Source organism: Triplophysa rosa, unplaced genomic scaffold (assembly GCF_024868665.1).
Source record: "Triplophysa rosa unplaced genomic scaffold, Trosa_1v2 scaffold167_ERROPOS501511, whole genome shotgun sequence".
NCBI lineage: Eukaryota > Metazoa > Chordata > Actinopteri > Cypriniformes > Nemacheilidae > Triplophysa > Triplophysa rosa.
Genome location: NW_026634168.1, coordinates 60,349 through 80,470, shown reverse-complemented (window position 1 = coordinate 80,470; position 20,122 = coordinate 60,349). Strand labels below are relative to the sequence as shown.

The 20,122-nt window shown below is 41.6% G+C and overlaps 1 protein-coding gene across 2 annotated transcripts in view; it reads left to right on the top strand.

The window, feature by feature from the left end:
- The window catches only part of LOC130549734 (serine/threonine-protein kinase Nek3-like), a 34,359-nt gene extending 23,893 nt beyond the window's left edge, over positions 1-10,466 (top strand). The window contains exons 3-9 of one of the 2 annotated variants that reach the window (XM_057327043.1): positions 401-525; positions 624-714; positions 3,223-3,329; positions 3,541-3,624; positions 3,708-3,775; positions 6,310-6,393; positions 10,024-10,466. In XM_057327043.1, the coding sequence (XP_057183026.1) occupies positions 401-525; positions 624-714; positions 3,223-3,329; positions 3,541-3,624; positions 3,708-3,775; positions 6,310-6,393; positions 10,024-10,105 (641 nt within the window). In that variant the 3' untranslated portion in view covers positions 10,106-10,466. The remainder of the gene's footprint in view (positions 1-400; positions 526-623; positions 715-3,222; positions 3,330-3,540; positions 3,625-3,707; positions 3,776-6,309; positions 6,394-10,023) is intronic. The other variant, XM_057327041.1, reaches the window with a different exon arrangement.
- Positions 10,467-20,122: the final 9,656 nt, after the last annotated feature.

The window sequence follows — 20,122 nt, the reverse complement described above, 5'->3', positions numbered from 1 at the left end:
ATTATACAGTACAGGAAAACATGTAATAGCATTTTATGTAATGCATTCAAGAAAATATTTGCTGAAATTTTGTAAAAGTTGTTTTATGCAATTTATGCATGTTTTCATCACATTTACACAGTTTTGAACAGCAGGGGTTCCACTTTATATTAAGTGCCCCTAATACCTGTGAACTTGCATGGTAACTATGTGTATATCATAAAGTTTACACTGTAGTTACATACCACATAAACAGCTAGTTACCATGTAAATTCACAGGTATTAGGGACACTTAATATAAAGTGAGACTGAAAGTTGGGAAGCAGTTGGTTCAGTTAATTAAAAGTTTAGAAACACTTTATTTCTCTTATCTCTAGTGGTTACAGTATTATGTAGAAATTATTCTTAATCTTGATTATAGAAGTGCTAAAAAAACATGGATACACCATAAAAAAAGAACTTGGACGTGGAGGTTCAGGAATAGCGATTCTGGTGGAAGATACAGAGGGTGATCCTTTTGTGGTCAAACAGATGAATTCCAGAGATGTAAGCATTTACTAAATCTTATTTAAGTAGTTGACCACAGAAGTGACATCTTGTCTTTCCAATAAGAGTGTCGCTTTTAAATATTTTCTTCTTTTTAGGGGGAGGAGCTGGATACGGTCAAAAAGGAAGTCGAGATCTTGAAAACTCTAAACTTTGGATATGTTGTTACTTATGTCGATTCATTTGAAGGTTTCTTCTTTGTACACTAATGTTCTTTTTTCTTTCAAATTAAAAATGTGTTTTGTTGTGATAATGAAAAATTAAATAGAAATACTAACCACAATACTTTATATCAATTAACTAAACAAAAACATCTGTACACTCTTAAAAAGTATGTTAATAACACATTGTTTGTGCTATGCTATTTTAACACATTATGATGTGGTTTCCCAGACAGGGATTATCTTAAATCAGGACTAGGCCTTAGTTAATTTAGGTTATTAAAGTTGCTATGCAGTTTCTGCATATCTCATATTAATCTTGAGTACTTACAGAATAGTATTGCACCCTTCAAATATCCGTCTTTAGTTTGATCACATTTATAAAAGCCAAATACAGCAATATGATTATTTCCGAAAACATACGACGCGTGCTGGGGGGTGTTAGGGCGAGGGCGGAACTAAAGCACGTGCGCACACATTGCCGACAAAACACAGACATATGACTCAGTTTCACTTACTGCGTGCGATTCATGTCCAGCATCTTTCAGCGCTGGGACCGCTCCATCCATCAGTTTCAAACGATCTGCAAATCCAGCATTATATCCACCGTTTATATAACACTCCTCACCAAATGGAGTGAACAAAAAAACACAGCTGAACTTCACGAACGCAGTTCTCTCTCTCTTGCTCAAGCTAGTTGACGTGTGCGCATTTAGAGGTTGATCGACCTTAGATTTTTTTGAGGTCAACTATTGTGTGATGAAAGTCGCGTCGACGTCGTTTACAAGGTTTACAACAAGTCAACTGAAAGGGTCATGTGCACTATTAGATGAAACAACAGAAAATAGACTAATGCAGCTGACGCTTTATCTTAGCGGACTTACAAACGGAGCACCTCAGTGACACAGCAGCCAATATGAGAAACATTTTTATTTTTTATATTTATGTTTCTTTCTTGTTTTATTAAACTATTAAGTACAAAAATAGGCTATAATATTAAAAGATCTGCGTGTAGAAGCTAGCGCATCGAAACGTAAAGCTTCACCTGCAAGCTTTGCGACGTCAGAAGAAATTGTGAATGTTGTGGACAAAAACAGGACACACTGTGAATGATGCGTGCGGAAGCAGGATAAGATAACTTACATTATTGCCAGGAGTATGACAGAATCCCACTGAACCGGGTGGGAATAACATCTGTCCTGCGCACAGGTCCTTTGAACAGTCAGCCGTCTTCTTAAAGGTACAGTGTCAAAAAATCACTTGACTAGTTGACATCAAGCTTTAAATGTAGCACCAGAGCATTAATGTCGACAGTGCGCATGCTCCTTTTCCTGCTCTCCTTGGTTGACGTGTGGCGTGCTCTTTCTTCTCGCTCTGGCAGTTTGACGCGTGGGCATGCTTTTCTGGGAGAATTGTCCAATAAGGGACTAAGAAAAGTTGTTACGAAACGGATTTTCATGTTTGAAATAAAACTTTCACTTCATTTATCCCGTGCGAATTCGCCACATGAATTACAGATGTGGGGAGGTAATTTCTAATTCACACGAGGCCCCCAGATGATACTAATTCACAGAAGGCTCCAACTAAGTTTACTATGCAAACTGCTATCCAATCATAGCAGTGGGTGTTTACTTCTAAGTCTTATGTTAAGACTTCAAAGTGGCACGCCCATTAAAACCGAGCGGTTGTCGAGCCGGCCTCAAAACCCGGGTAGAAAATAGCCCATTACTTATTGATTTTGATGTTTTTGAATGTAAGAACCACGCAAACGTTATAAGTAGACCTCATACAATAGTATAAAACAACGAACAAGCCCAGTTCATGACACATTTAACACATTTTGTGTGAAATAAACTTGTAACTCTCTGGCTCGAAGGAATAATGGACTCTTCAACTGATGGTTCACATGCCTTTATTGATATATCCGTCTACATCACATTGCGATCGAAATCGTTATGAAGCACGGAAATCCACCGTAAGAACTTGCGTGTGTAACAAAACAGAAAAACAAACAAAACAATGAATGAGTAATAAGAGAAAATCAGCAAATACAAACAAACCCATAACACCCGACACACAAGCAAAAGTATACAATAAACAAATAACATTTACCTAAGTCTCCATTCAAACCAGGAGCTAGAAAAAAACTTTAAGGCGCTATTAGCCTTGGTGCGAGCTAACCATGTGCGTTTGAGCTTTACTCCACTCCATTTACCCTGAAGCACTATGAGACGCACACGCTTCATATCCATTCCATGAACAACCATGTCAAAATAAAAGTCCCTGGTTAACGTGTATACTAACACAATGGTAAATGTAAACATAAAAAAAAACTCAAGATCTTGAACTATGAAATGAAATAAATAATTACAAATTAAACAAATAATCCAAACGTAACAAAACTTGTGGCCTTAACTAAACACAAAATATGTTGTTTTAACACAACCATTTTTAGAGTGTATAGTTGTTGGAAAACAAAGCTATTTTCATACATTATGAGGTAAATTATTTTCTGACTGGATGTTAATTTATTTAGATAAAGAAGCGGGACGCATTTATATTGTGATGGAGTTTTGTGAGGGAGGTGATCTTTCAAAAATCATGGAAACACAGAAAAAAGAAAGTTTTTTTGAAGAAAAACAGGTAAGGTACTTAAGCAGACAAGCATCCTGTACATTTTTATCTCTATCTTTTAAACAACCTTTACATGAAACTTTACAAAATGTTACATTTAAAAACATTTCATTTAGTATGATTTAGTATGATATGACCCCTAAAATACAATCCTTGTGGGGGCATTACACGCACGCACGCACACAGACAGACTCACACCTTGGGATTTCTCCATGTGTAGATCCTTTACTGGCTGGTTCAGATTTGTCTGGCTCTGCAGTATCTACATGAGAGGAGAGTTCTTCACAGAGATATAAAACCTCAGGTATGCACTGATAAAGCTCAATAAATCATATCACTGAGTCACATCTTTAAGACTTGCAGTATGAGTTTCTGTTGTCATTGTAGAATGTCTTTCTGACTGAAGATGATTACATCAGTCTAGGAGATTTCGGATGCTCAAAAGCTTTGGAAAGGTAAACAAAAACAGTAATGGGAACTAATGGTGGATTTAAATGAAAATTCTTTGCCAAAGCCAAAAGTCCAGGTGCCTCATTTTTCAACAGTGCTGTCCGTAATGAGTGCAAAAGAACAGTTTCACACAAAGTGTGGCATCTACCAATTTGTACTTATACGTATAGCAATGTGTGTAAATATAAGCACAATCATGCGTACGCAGAGATTTTACTGATAAAATGGTGATACTACAAAAGAAAGTGCTGCCACATGTTCCCTGTGTCCTTTATTTGCAAATAGGCCTACTCAATTCATAAGTTCATAGTTCAAGCTAGACATTTGCATAATTGGTGTGAAAAGCTATAAAAGAAAGATGGGAAATCATTTAAAATGTAGCTATAGTGTCATGGCTGATCTCACTTCGCTGGATGATTTGGTAAACCTCTCTTTTTTTTATTGAAAGCACAAATGAAAAGACATACTTTGTACTTTACAAAACAATATATATAAAAAAGGAAAGAAAAGCAAAAGCAAACAAACTGAAAAGAACAAATAGGGGTTTCTGTATATAATCATTTTTACAAAAATTATATACAGTCAAAAATTGTAACAAATCTTTTTGCTTTATTATTACTACATTGCTTTGCCAAAACTTAATTACATTACAATTTCACCAAAAATAACTGCAAATTTGGTTTCTTTTCCGACCATTTTAATTTATGGAGAAATTAACCATAAAAAACAAATTAACATGCACCGCGTAGAGAGCACGTTTTCAAAGACCGCGATGATCTGTTAGTGAGAGCACAGAATACAATAATGTGTTGGAGGCGTTTCCAAATGCAAATGACCGTGAAAACGAACGAGCATGGTGGTTGAAGTCACCATGAAACGGAAGTTGCGATTGACTTCTTTTCCATATCGTGACGTACACTCACCTAAAGGATTATTAGGAACACCATACTAATACGGTGTTTGACCCCCTTTCGCCTTCAGAACTGCCTTAATTCTACGTGGCATTGATTCAACAAGGTGCTGAAAGCATTCTTTAGAAATGTTGGCCCATATTGATAGGATAGCATCTTGCAGTTGATGGAGATTTGTGGGATGCACATCCAGGGCACGAAGCTCCCGTTCCACCACATCCCAAAGATGTTCTATCGGGTTGAGATCTGGTGACTGTGGGGGCCATTCTAGTACAGTGAACTCATTGTCATGTTCAAGAAACCAATTTGAAATGATTCGAGCTTTGTGACATGGTGCATTATCCTGCTGGAAGTAGCCATTAGAGGATGGGTACATGGTGGTCATAAAGGGATGGACATGGTCAGAAACAATGCTCAGGTAGGCCGTGGCATTTAAACGATGCCCAATTGGCACTAAGGGGCCTAAAGTGTGCCAAGAAAACATCCCCCACACCATTACACCACCACCACCAGCCTGCACAGTGGTAACAAGGCATGATGGATCCATGTTCTCATTCTGTTTACGCCAAATTCTGACTCTACCATTTGAATGTCTCAACAGAAATCGAGACTCATCAGACCAGGCAACATTTTTCCAGTCTTCAACTGTCCAATTTTGGTGAGCTCGTGCAAATTGTAGCCTCTTTTTCCTATTTGTAGTGGAGATGAGTGGTACCCGGTGGGGTCTTATGCTGTTGTAGCCCATCTGCCTCAAGGTTGTGCGTGTTGTGGCTTCACAAATGCTTTGCTGCATACCTCGGTTGTAACGAGTGGTTATTTCAGTCAAAGTTGCTCTTCTATCAGCTTGAATCAGTCGGCCCATTCTCCTCTGACCTCTAGCATCAACAAGGCATTTTCGCCCACAGGACTGCCGCATACTGGATGTTTTTCCCTTTTCACACCATTCTTTGTAAACCCTAGAAATGGTTGTGCGTGAAAATCCCAGTAACTGAGCAGATTGTGAAATACTCAGACCGGCCCGTCTGGCACCAACAACCATGCCACGCTCAAAATTGCTTAAATCACCTTTCTTTCCCATTCTGACATTCAGTTTGGAGTTCAGGAGATTGTCTTGACCAGGACCACACCCCTAAATGCATTGAAGCAACTGCCATGTGATTGGTTGATTAGATAATTGCATTAATGAGAAATTGAACAGGTGTTCCTAATAATCCTTTAGGTGAGTGTATATCCGAGTGCAATGGCTTCTGAAATTAGAAAAAATGTAGGATGGGGCTTTATTTTTCCCTTTCCGTTTTGATTGGTTTGTTGTAAATTGTGTGTTGCTAACGAAATGAAGGCAGATTTAAATGCCAGTTTACAGTCTGTTGTGGAGGGGGGGCTAAAAATGCCTGGCCATTGGACAGTGAGTATAGTCCTACCCCTTTTTTGTTGCTGACATCATGTGGTGAAGAGTTGTTGAGAGGGGGAAGGGAGTTTAATGGGATTTGATAAATCCAGATTTTTTGTACTTAGTCACATTATAAATTGTATTCGTAGGACAAAATATAGAACCTTTTCTACGCACTGTTGATAAATGAGGCCCCTGGACTTTATAGCTTTGCGTTGACATTGTTTTTACTTTGCAGAGATGATGAATATGCTTGTTCAGTAGTGGGTGCAAACCTCTATGTCAGCCCAGAAGTTTATGAGAAGAAACATAATTCCAAGAGGTATGCTTTTGGACAACTGAATGTATATAAAATATAGATATGTCCAGCATTATAAAATGCCTGTTAAAATGGTAAAGTTACAATTTCTTTGATAATGCATTGCATGAAGGTTGATTATTATAGTACAGTACACTGTAAAAACTGAATCATGGGTCTTGTAATTTTCATTAAAAACATTAGGGTGATAAATAAAAATAGTGTGTATATTTTATTAATGAAATTGTGGTTCAGTCTTGTATAGTAAATATTGATTTATTTTAGGAGAATTAGTTCAAATATGCAGTTTTGTTAAGGGACACCATTTGGCTGTGGTTTTTAGATCCTTATAAGGCTTCCTTTCCTGAAGCCTTATTGAATTACGCCAGTGCAATTCAACTCGCACTGGCCAATGCCGTAAAAGACAGTGAACAGGGGTGGGCCCTACCGCCACTATATAATGCGCCGTCATAGCTACATTACCTCAGAATCTTCTCTTGAAATCGTTGATTAGTCACTACCATACGGGACAAGCGCTTCCCTCGTCCCATACAGGCATTCTGGCAGATGCTTAACAAGAATAGCTTAGTTTTTTTATGGAATTATAGGTAAGCAAAGAGGAGCTACAGGTTGCAGGCAGAGGCCCACTGCAGCCAGCGTGCTGCTGATGGGCTCGCTACAGAGCAAGAGGTGAAGAGCATTCACTGATAGCTGGGATCCGCCCCTCTATCGAGCCTCGGTCGGCGCAACAACTATTTGGAAACACAGGAGTCTACGGAACCGTTTAAGCACGTGTTTTGATTATTCTTTCACATTGACCCTGTGGGTTGGCGTGTAACAACGCCATTGTTGTGGGTTTGATCCCAGGGATTGCACATACTTAGAAACAAATGTGTAGCATAATGCAATATTTGTTGCTTTGGATAAAAGCATCTGCCAAATACATAAAAATGTTAATGTAAATACGACTGCGTGTTCACAGTCACTGTTTCCAATCAGGTTATCACTCGCATGAGCCTGTGCCTCATAGAGTATGTGAGTGTGTCTTTCGCTGTCACTCTTTTACTGCTTGGGGATACGAAATGCTAGGTGGGCTGCACGAAATGCTAGGTTGGCTGCGCCTGTTTCCATCCTCGCTATCTACACTGGTTTGCCTCGGCCCTGTGTTTTTCCATATCGCTGGCTGCATGTCAGCGCTTAGTAAACAGGGTTTGTTACTGTTCTGCCTGGCCTCACCTCTTACTGTTTTATATGCTTGTGGCTGTTTTATTCTGCTGTGCTTATGTGCTACCCTGCTTAGTGTAGCGACATATTGTTCTTGTGAAACTGTGGTGGTATGGAATTCCCCAGAGTTCTGAGTGTTTTGATTGGATCCTGTAGCAGAATTTTGGTATGCAATCATCTTAAAGCCTATGTAAGGCGTACGCCGATTGGTGGGAGTTATGCTTTGTGCTACTGCCTAGAGTTATTGAGCTGAGTTGAGCTGTTCTCCGCTGTTCTCATGGCATAATTGAACACAATTACCCACTGCGTTAGCAGGAACTTACACAATGTCGGGAGACCGCTCTCGAAAGGGAACTATCCCTATCCCGCTCTCTGGTTGCTATCGTAACCTCGGTTCCCTGAGAGGTGGTAATGAGACTTTTGTCAAGCTGCTGTGTTCACTGCTCAGATCAGCTCAGTATCTCAGATATTGTATTAAGTCAAAGATTCTGAGGTAATGCCGCTATGACTGCGCATTATAGTGCTGCGCATTTAAAGTCCTACAGACTTTTAATTGAACACAATAACTGAAAGTCAAATGCAAACATTGAATGGTGCCTCCATTCACTCAAAATCACATACTTGAGACTTAAAAAACACATTAAACTACAAACCCGATTCCAAAAAAGTTGGGACACTGTACAAATTGTGAATAAAAAAGGAATGCAATAATTTACGAATCTCATAAACTTATATTTTATTCACAATAGAATATAGATAACATATCAAATGTTGAAAGTGATACATTTTGAAATGTCATGCCAAATATTGGCTCATTTTGGATTTCATGAGAGCTACACATTCCAAAAAAGTTGGGACAGGTAGCAATAAGAGGCCGGAAAAGTTAAATGTACATATAAGGAACAGCTGGAGGACCAATTTGCAACTTATTAGGTCAATTGGCAACATGATTGGGTATAAAAAGAGCCTCTCAGAGAAGTCAAGATGGGCAGAGGATCACCAATTCCCCCAATGCTGCGGCGAAAAATAGTGGAGCAATATCAGAAAGGAGTTTCTCAGAGAAAAATTGCAAAGAGTTTGAAGTTATCATCATCTACAGTGCATAATATCATCCAAAGATTCAGAGAATCTGGAACAATCTCTGTGCGTAAGGGTCAAGGCCGGAAAACCATACTGGATGCCCGTGATCTTCGGACCCTTAGACGGCACTGCATCACATACAGGAATGCTACTGTAATGGAAATCACAACATGGGCTCAGGAATACTTCCAGAAAACATTGTCGGTGAACACAATCCACCGTGCCATTTGCCGTTGCCGGCTAAATCTCTATAGGTCAAAAAAGAAGCCATATCTAAACATGATCCAGAAGCGCAGGCGTTTTCTCTGGGCCAAGGCTCATTTAAAATGGACTGTGGCAAAGTGGAAAACTGTTCTGTGGTCAGACGAATCAAAATTTGAAGTTCTTTTTGGAAAACTGGGACGCCATGTCATCCGGACTAAAGAGGACAAGGACAACCCAAGTTGTTATCAGCGCTCAGTTCAGAAGCCTGCATCTCTGATGGTATGGGGTTGCATGAGTGCATGTGGCATGGGCAGCTTTCACATCTGGAAAGGCACCATCAATGCTGAAAGGTATATCCAAGTTCTAGAACAACAAATGCTCCCATCCAGACGTCGTCTCTTTCAGGGAAGACCTTGCATTTTCCAACATGACAATGCCAGACCACATACTGCATCAATTACAACATCATGGCTGCGTAGAAGAAGGATCCGGGTACTGAAATGGCCAGCCTGCAGTCCAGATCTTTCACCCATAGAAAACATTTGGCGCATCATAAAGAGGAAGATGCGACAAAGAAGACCTAAGACAGTCGAGCAACTAGAAGCCTGTATTAGACAAGAATGGGACAACATTCCTATTCCTAAACTTGAGCAACTTGTCTCCTCAGTCCCCAGACGTTTGCAGACTGTTATAAAAAGAAGAGGGTATGCCACACAGTGGTAAACATGGCCTTGTCCCAACTTTTTTGAGATGTGTTGATGCCATGAAATTTAAAATCAACTTATTTTTCTCTTAAAATGATACATTCTCTCAGTTTAAACATTTGATATGTCATCTATGTTGTATTCTGAATAAAATATTGAAATTTGAAACTTCCACATCATTGCATTCTGTTTTTATTCACAATTTGTACAGTGTCCCAACTTTTTTGGAATCGGGTTTGTAAATATTAGACGATTTAGACTAAATAATATACAATATTTTACATGATTTATTCATGTAGGTACAATTAAAGAAAACAAGCCTACTTAAAAATATCATGTGCTATCTACTTACAAATAATATTTTAGAACAATACTACACATTACATTTTTTCTTGTGTACACATACTTCTTGATTTTCATTTTCATGTATCGGCTGTTTTAGTGACATATGGTCATTGGGGTGGTTGCTTCATGATCTCTGCATGCTCGATGTGTGGGTAAGTATTTACTTTTTTTCTCAATAAGCACTGTATTACTGCATTACAGTCTAATGATGATGATGAAATACCAAAGGGGTAAAATTAGTGTTTATTAAATAACTCAAGACAGTAAATAAAAAAATCAAATATACTGGTGTGAAAAAATGTATTTAATTAAAATAAAAGTAATTTGTAATTTGAAAATACAAACAAAATTGACAAGCAATAATTTGAAGTGCAAGAGAAACAATCGTGTTGGATACACATAAGAAAGAGAGAAAACAACTTAACAACTTATAAAACAACATTCTCTTTTATGTATCCCCTTACACTAGGATCCTTGCAGTACAGTTTAGCTGTTTTTTAACACAACTAGCTTCTAGTCAGGTCAAGTCAACTTTATTTATATAGCGCTTTTTACAATTTTCATGATTACAAAGCAGCTGTACATAAAACATATTGACTATAAGCAAAACATTTAAAGCACACATTTAAGATAAGGGAGAGAGAAACACAGGTTAAATATTAAACAGACTATAAATTCCTATATGTAATATTAATTAAGTAAAACTTCTGTGAGGGCGGTAAAATCATGCCTGCAAAGGAAAAAAGACGCTTAACTGGTGCCGATGATGGCAAAGTGGTGTTGTATCTAACGAAGTCACTTGATAAGTGGATATGAATCTAGTGAGGACAAGTCCTTCCTGGGGTCCTTCAGAAAATGAAGTGTCTCCAGCTCTGCTTTGCTGTGGCTTGGTAACATCTCTCTATCAACCTCACTGACATTCCCTGTTGTTAGAATTGGAGACGCAGATGGTAGATGCAGACAGTGAAACAAGGTTGTTTTATTTATTTACATTCAAAACGTCTTGGTTACGGATGTAACCTCAGTTCCCTGATGGAGGGAATGAGACATTGTGTCGAGCCGACAGATGGGGTTCGTCCTTGAGAACCAATCAGTTCCGACTTCTTGGAAAAGGCCAATGAAATTGGCGAATGAACTTTGCATGCCGGACTCGGACCCCGGATATCCGGGTATAAAAGGGAGACGGCGTGCCTCATTCATTCCCCTTTGTTCTGAGGAGCCTGAGACCTCTCACGACTGCTGCAGTGGGCAGCACGTGGTGTGGCAAGAAGGACACAACGTCTCGTTCCCTCCATTAGGGAACTGAGGTTACATCCGTAACCAAGACGTTCCCTTTCTGTCGGTCTCTCGACGTTGTGTCGAGCCGACAGATGGGGTTCCTATGGAAAACGCCACAACACTGTGCCCTGTCACAATCTCTAGCGAAGCGACGGTGACTGGCCTGGGCATGTCCCAGGGGGGGTCCCAGAGCTTTTCTTGAAAGGTGGGAAGGCCCCTACCTTCGGCCTCACAGGCAGCGGCCTTGTTTCTCTAACAGCGAGAAGCCGCCCGGTACCGTAAGGCCACTGGGTAAGCGCTACTTCCTCAAATGGGGGATGCGCTACAGAGACCACTTCCTACCGCAGGGAGGAGTTTAGTGGAGATACCAACATGGTCTCACCGTTAGGGGAGAACTCGTGGGAGGAAAGTGCAGACTGAAGGAGTTAACCGCAAGGTGGAGGTCCACCTAAGGAAGGTCATGGGTTACCAAGGTGGGAACCAATCATGAGGATACATCAGACGGAACCGCCCTGCTGGGGGGTTACAACGTCCGGTAGCACTAGGTCCGGTTAGAGCTATGTTGTGGATAACTCAGTTGGTACCCAGCCTAAAGGGCAGGGCTGCTCTGCCCAGCCCGCCAGCAGGAGGTGCTTGCTTAGTGATGGACGGAGTGCCTGTTCTTCACCCAGTGGGGGAAGAAGGGAGGCTAGTTTAGTACGTTGACCCACCTAGAAGAAAGGGGGAAGGTACTGTCATAGGCGTACATCCTACTGGCCGCCGGTCTTGCCTGATGCCCTGCAAGACTCAAGCTGATACCGGTTTTACGCAAAGGCTGTAGGACCTCGCGAAGGTGATGGGTGTAGCCCAACCTGCAGCTCTGCAGATGTCTGCCAGAGAGGCGCCTCGAACCAGTGCCCACGAGGAGGCTATACTCCGTGTGGAGAGAGCTCTCACCCAGTGGGCGCGGGCGATCTTAGGACAGGTACGTCGTAGTGGCGGCATCCATGATCCAGTGCGCCAATCTCTGTTTGAGACAGCCCTCCCTGCTGATCTCCAAAACAGACAAAGAGCTGCTCAGAACTCCTGCGGCTCTGCGTGCGGTCCAAGCAGAGGCGCAATGTGTGTACTGGACACAACACGGATGGGGTTGGGTCTTCCTCCCCGGTGGGGAGCGCCTGTAAGTTCACCACCTGGTGTCTTGGGGGAGTGGTGGGAACTTTGGGCACGTAGCCGGGCCGGGGTCTCAGGATAGCGTGAGAATCACCAGGCCCGAGTTCTAGGCAATCTGTGGACACGGAGAATGCTTGTAGGTCCGCTACCCTCTTGAGCGCCATCCGGAGAGCCGTCTTCATCGTGAGGTGAGAAAGAGCGGCATCTCCGAGGGGCTCCAGGACCGCATCAAGGTCGCAAGAGGGCACGGAGCGCGGGTGAGGCGGTAGCCTTCCTGCGCCCCTTAGGAACCAAATGATCAGGTTGTGCTGTCCTAGAGACTTACCAGCAACTGAGTCATGATGAGCGGCAATAGCGGCTACATACACGTTCAGTGTGGAAGGGGAGAGATTACTCTAGAGTCTCTGGAAGGACAGCACGTTCCCGATCGAGCAACTCCGCAGGTCTTCTCTTCGAGAAGGGCACCAGGATGAGAAGCGGCACCACTTACAGGCGTATAACCACCAAGTGGCCAGGGCCCTAGCCTGAGTGATGGTCTTAACTGCCGCAGGGGGCAGGCCACTCAGGATCTCCTCGTCCCGTCCAGTGGCCAGACATGGAGGTTCCAGAGGTCTGGCCTGGGATGCCATAACGTGCCCTTCCCCTGGGAAAGCAGGTCCTTCATCAGGGGAATCGGCCAGGGGGGAGCTGTCGTCAAGAGCATTAGCTCCGAGAACCAAGTCTGGTTGGGCCAGTATGGCGCAACTAGTACACTTGATGCTCCTCTTCCCTGACCTTGCACAGGGTCTGTGTAATGAGGCTCACTGGTGGGAAGGTGTACTTCCGCTTGTCCCCCGGCCAGCTGTGCAGTGCTTTTAAGTCCCCTTAGGGGGGCGCCAGAGTTCACACGAGGGGCGCGTGAGCTGACATGCTTTGAGGTTAAATCAAGCTGCATAAATGTTCCACTAATCATTTTAAATAAAAATATTTTTGTATGTTTAAAAAAAATCATGTGCTTTTACAATGCCAAGATAATGCTGTCAAAAACAGTTATATCTTGTATAAAATAATTATTTAAATTTTTCCTGCTCTATCGGCAGACATTCACACGGGGCTTCGCGGTAGCCGGAAGCACTAGCCGGGTTTCCATCCAAAGTTGCAAATTTAGTTAATGGGCAAAATTGGGATATCGCATAAAACATTTGCGAATAAGCACTGTTTCCATCCAACTAGTCAACCGTCACTTCCTAATAAACTGCCACTAAATATCAGTAAGAGAAGCTACTGAATATAATAATTTTCATAATACTCGCGCAAGCAGACGATTACGAAACATAATAAATGCGGTGCTTTTGTGGATGCCTGCTGTTTGGGAAACACAGTCGTGATAGTTCTAAGAGGCAATTACAGAAATACTTGAGGACTTTGCTCAGGCATTTAAGAATGAGCATAACAACATTTCTCATGCTGTGTAACAAGATCATTACTCTGGTTAGTCAGGTTACGCCATCTCATAGTGCAGTTACGTGACTTTTTTGGAGGAATTTATTCAGCAAATGCGTTTCCATCTCCCATTATTCGCATTAACCCTTTTTCGCAAAACTGAAAAACCACCTGAAGAGAGCGTAAAAACTTTTTTGTGAATTAAGTGTTTTTAATTCGAAATTTGGCGTTTCCATCACTCGTTTCTGATGCGAAACTTCAAAATGCGAATAAAACCAGAGTGATGGAAACCTGCGCTGTTCTCGCTATGAGACTCACATGAGAAACATCCTCTGTCAGGCATCAACGTTCGTGTTAACATAAAAATCAAAAGGAAAAATAGCAGAGAAACGTAAATGCGGTGATTCTTCGTCAGAAATAAAGGAAAAAGTTTAGACGCTATGACAAAACCTACGTAAATTTAGGTTTTATTGAAGGACAAGACAAGTCTCGGCCAGAATGTGTGTTCTGTGGTGAAAAATTGGTAAACGACAGCATGAAACCAAGCGAAATGAAAAGACACCTGGTAAAAATAAGCAGTAATTGACAGTAGCCTACATCTCTTTATGCAAGTACAGCAATGTTAATGTTTAACAGTTCTTTCATAACGTTCAGTATAACCTGAAAATAGACTGAAACAACCTGAAAAATAACCTGAAAATTTATTTGAGTATTCAATTAAAAATGTCATTAAAATATTTTATATTACTCATATTTAACCATTTAATTTAATTTATTATTCAATTACTTCATTTAATTTATTAATATTTACTATCTATATATGTGTGTTTGAGTAGCAATTATGTGTGTATACACACACACACACACACACACATATATTAGGGTTGGGGGGGGCTCCGATTGTCATATATGTACGTGGGGGGGGCCCAACTGCGGCTCGACAGTATCACCAAACAGCCCCCCCACTTGCGACATGGGTGCATCGAGAAAGCGGACTTTCTCGGCATTACTCATCTGTGCAAGGTTCAGCCAGAGGTGTCTCTCCTGGACCACAAGTGTGGACATCGCCCGACCCAGGGCCCACGCGGTCACCATGGTCGCCCGTAGAGCGAGGTCGGTGACGGAGCGGAGTTCCTGCATAAGCGCTGGGTCGGTCTTACCCTCATGGAGCTCTCTCAATGCCTTGGCCTGCAGGATGGCTATAGCGTGGAGAGAGGGGACAGCTTGGCCCGCAGCAGAGTAATCTCTCGACACCTAAGATGCCGAAATGCTTTGGACGGGAGTCTAGGTCGAGCCCCTGGGAGACATCGACGTATCCTTTAGCTGCCCCACCATCGAGGAAAGAAAAGGCGATGGAACGAGTTGACGTGCATGCGCCGAAAGGAGGCGTTCCAGGTCGTACTAAGTTCCTCATGCTCTTCCGGGAAAACACGGCACTGGGGGCGAGTGCGACTTGGAGCCACTCTCAAACCCGAGGTACCATGTATCCAGCCGCGAGCATTGGGAGAGGCAGTGCAGTGCACTGCAACCCAATGCCGGCGGCCCGGGAAAGCATGGCTGACATTTTGACGTCCACTTCTTCCTGGGCTCGACCCCCCGAGGGAGGGAGCTCCGAGGAATCGTCGGAGTCCGATGCCAGTAAGTCACCCTCCGATGCTGCAACGGACATCTCATCATCACGCAGCGTTTCCGAATACATGGTTGAGGAACAAGACGGTGGGACCATCTCATGGGGAACGGTCAGACAAGCGAGACGAGGTGCAAACGGTCCGCGAGCCGGTGGCTGACAGATTAGCGCTCACAGTAATTCTCATATCACCCTCGCTGCTCGCTGTAGTGGACGGCAGGGCCGTAGCCACTGCTGTCACAGAACGGGAAGCAGACGAGGTGGTGGCTGAGTCCCGTGGGAACACAGCCACCCGTGACGCAACGTCTGAATCGTCAACCGCCCGCAGTGCGGGCAGGACGTATCCACAAGGGCTGCCCCAGCGTACTGGAAGCAGACCTCGTGTTCGTCCCCCTCCTCGATGAGTGTGTTGTACCCACGAGAACAGCGGGACATGCCACGCTGGAGAAATTTGCTCTTTTAGAGAAAAAACTCGAACACTTCTGGAACCGCCGAGATGCCCAGGGGGAAGTCGCCGCAGGAAGGGAAAGCCCGCTGCACCACGTCGTAGAACCGGCAGTCTTGTAGTTGCTATCATGTAGCGAAGTCTGTTGATCATGAGCGAAGGCTCCGAAGAACAAAAGGTGAATGAATGAGGCACGCCGTCTCCCTTTTATACCCGGATATCCGGGGGCGGAGTCCGGCATGCAAATTTCATTTGTCAATTTTATTGGCCTTTTCTTAGAAGTCGGAAGCGATTGGTTCTCAAGGACAAACCCCATCTGTCGGCTCGACAGAAAGGGAACATACATTTTCCATTTAAAACAAATATGTAAACATGTCACTTAAATTATATTTTATTTACGATGATTAACGTCTGTTGCTACAAACATTCTGAAGTGGAAGCAATTTAGACTTACCTTGGTCAGAGAAGACAAAGAAATCATCTTCATTTGCTTCAGTGGTGTTTAATGAAGCAAGAGTCAATTTCTGACAGAAGACCAAGCTCTTGAGCTGAGTGCAGAATGAGATGATGTATCCGCTTCTTCTCTGTAGATAGGTTGGGAGGCAACCACCTCATCTTGAAAAATGGGTGGGTTGCTGTAGCAAGGATGGCTTCATTGACATCACTCTTCAGCTGCAGGAAGCTATTGAACCTTTTCTTAAAGCCAGCTATGGTGGCTTGCTAAATATGTGAGGAATATCGCAAGTTTAAGGCTCGCAGGCCACGTAGTTTAGCTTGAACAGCAAAGAGGGTAGGTATGAGCTCACCATAGTAGCATGAGGTCTGACCTTGAAAGCGATCAATGGCAACAGCAATGGGCTCTGAGTACTCTGCAGTATTCCTCCATGAAATCAACATCTACTTCTTTCAATAATGGAAGTTGCAAGGCAGACATGATCGCAGGAAACTTCTCCCGAAGAAAAGTCTTCAAACAGTCATAAAGAGAATTCCATCTACAAATGAAGGGTGTCTTGAGTTGCTGGTTGGTCATTTCACCAAAAAAAAGTTTTTTTTAGCAGATTTGGTCTGCCAGAAGCTGTCGCAGCTGGCGTGGTGGAAGAACCCAAGTGCAGGCAGGCGGTGGATAAGGGGTTAACAAATACTTTATTTAACAGAGAACAAAGGAAATACCCACGAGGGGGTGTCTGACAGGGCGAACTAAAATACAGAACTAGAAACAAAATACTTCCCTCGATGGGGCAAAAAGTAAATTAAACAAGGCACGACACAACTTCACAAACAAGGCAAGGTAATATAAATAACGAGACAAGGCAACAGGAACATGAGCATAACACGAGGCACAGGAAACTCATGTGGTACAGGTAACTCACGAGACTAGGAACGTATACGTGTTACATGAAACTCAAGGCAAAACATTGAACAATGAATCCGCACAAGACAGCAAACAGGCATTAAATAGGGAGACAGACAAAGGAAGATAACGAGGGGCAGGTGAGGAACATGAGACACGGCAGGAAAGCAATATGGGAAACGAGAGGGGCGGGGCCAATGACGAGACACGAGAAAGCACATGGCATGTCAATGGTAAACAAACCATGACTTTCTCACACTAAACATAAGGGATCTGTCAAGATCCTGCCACTCGACATGGAAATCAAGGACAATGAGGCAGGACTATGACAGAGCCCCCCTCCTTAATACCAAGGACTATCAAAGAAAGAGTTAAGTCAAGATGGGTCACACCCCAATCAAGTAGTTTAAAAGTTTCAATAAAGCAATTATAAAATAAATCTGAGGAGCACAGCTAACACAGGACCCACCTCTGGAAAAAGGACATCCATAATAAACTTGATTGTGTCACTGTGAGTCTGTGTGGGTGTCCTGTCCAGAAATGAAGTGAGGTGAAAGTAGGACATCAATTTGGTCCTGATTGTCAACCTATACAGGCACAAGCATGGTCTTGACAGAAGGATTACAAAATATGTCAAGCCACTTTGATTTCTTTCAGCCACTAATGATGGACTGTGCAAAGAAAATTGAGAATGTCATTAAAACATTGCCACATATGTCTCTGTAAGTCATTTATGTATTTATTAGACAAGCTATTGGTTAAAAGTGCAGTAAATATGTGACCCTGGATCACAAAACCAGTCTTAAGTAGCACGGGAACATTTTTAGTAAAAGACAAAAATACATTATGTGGGTCAAAATTATCGATTTTTCTTTTATGCCAAAAATCATTAGGATATTAAGTAAAGATCATGTTCCATGAAGATATTTTGTAAATTTCCTACCTTGAATATATAAAAACTTTATTTTTGTGAGTGGATGGTCTGCCACAGTGCCCCTGATTAACAACTTCAAAGGCAATTTTCTCAATATTTTGATTTTTTTGCGCTCTCAAATTCCAGAGTTTTAAACGGTTGTATCTCAGCCAGATACAGTCCTATTCTAACAACTCATATANCAGTCTTAAGTAGCACGGGAACATTTTTAGTAAAAGACAAAAATACATTGTGTGGGTCAAAATTATCGATTTTTCTTTTATGCCAAAAATCATTAGAATATTAAGTAAAGATCATGTTCCATAAAGATATTTTGTAAATTTCCTGCCTTAAATATATAAAAACTTTATTTTTGTGAGTGGATGGTCTGCCACAGTGCCCCTGATTAACAACTTCAAAGGCAATTTTCTCAATATTTTGATTTTTTTGCGCTCTCAAATTCCAGAGTTTTAAACGGTTGTATCTCAGCCAGATACAGTCCTATTCTAACAACTCATATATCTATAGAAAGTTTATTTACTCAGCTTTCAGATTATGTAAAAATCTCAATATCGAAAAATTGACCCATAAGACTGGTTTTGTTGTCCAGGGTCACATATGTAAAATGCATTCGTGAAAACCTTTTTATTATTTCCAAGTATTATTACAGATGAGATCAATAACATCACAACATAATAAGCCTATTTATTTTATTCCATATGGGAATAAAGTTTTCAATTTGAGTTTGAACATGTTTGTGATTGTTGGTGCTCAATTATTGATCTTTTGTTTTCTTAATACACATTTAAGAAAATTGTTTGCTGGCTAATTATTATGTTGACTGTGATCTTCTCACCTGTGATTAATTGTTAGTTATGATTATGGGGCTCTCCATTATGTAGGAAGTTGTACTATGACTAACGACTTAAAATAATAAATAACTTAAGTACGTGTGCAGCTAAATTTAAATGGTTTACATATAAGCCTACTGTAGTAACATTGTGTATTAATGCAAGTAAACAGGGTCATAAGAATATGTTAGCAGAAAAGGCCATCACATAGGCTAGAGACAGACAACAAAATAAAATCAAAAAGAAAATAATTATAAAAATGAGTAAGAGATATCAAATAAGCATACACGTGGCTAGCTAAGGTTGATCTAGACATAACATCGACCTGGTCAATAAGTATACATTTTATTGTCTTTGAGTATAAATTACACATACATATCTTTTTAGATGTTGAAATGAATTCATATCGATATCAATGAATCGTTTAAAACTATACATGTTGGATGATTGCCTGATAACAAAAATGTTTATTTACCATAACTGGTGATGGGCGATGAAGTTATCTGTCCTTAGGGCTGTTCTGGTGGTTCATAATGTACAGTTCCCCATACTAGACAAATAAGTAAAAACGTGCGTAAAACTGCCTGGGGCGTAAAACTGCCGGCTCCAGGTCTGCAGACCTTCTCGAAAAAGACGCCGGCGCTGGTGTTTAAAAAAGCGCTCAGCACTTTTTTTGAAGACATTATAGGATTATAATGTCAAACAGACGCTAGCAGCTTCGAAAAAGAAGTCAAGTCTGAACATGGCCTTATTCTCCAAATTATACTTATCAACGCTGATTTTATTATCATTATCATTTAAAAAAATGCAGAAGAGGTTAACTCAACTCAACTTAATTTATATAGTGCTTTTTACAATTTTCATTGTTACGAAGCAGCTGTACATGAGACATATTGACTATAAGCAAAATAAAGTTCCCTTTCTGTCGGTCTCTCGACGTTGTGTCGAACCGACAGATGGGGTTCGTCCTTGAGAACCAATCGCTTCCGACTTCTCTAGAAAAGGCCAATGAAAATTGGTGAATGAAATTTGCATGCCGGACTCCGCCCCCGTATATCCGGGTATGAAAGGGAGACGGCATGCCTCATTCATTCACCTTTTGTTCTTCAGAGCCTTCGCTCGTGATCAACAGACTTCGCTACAAGACTGCCGGCTCT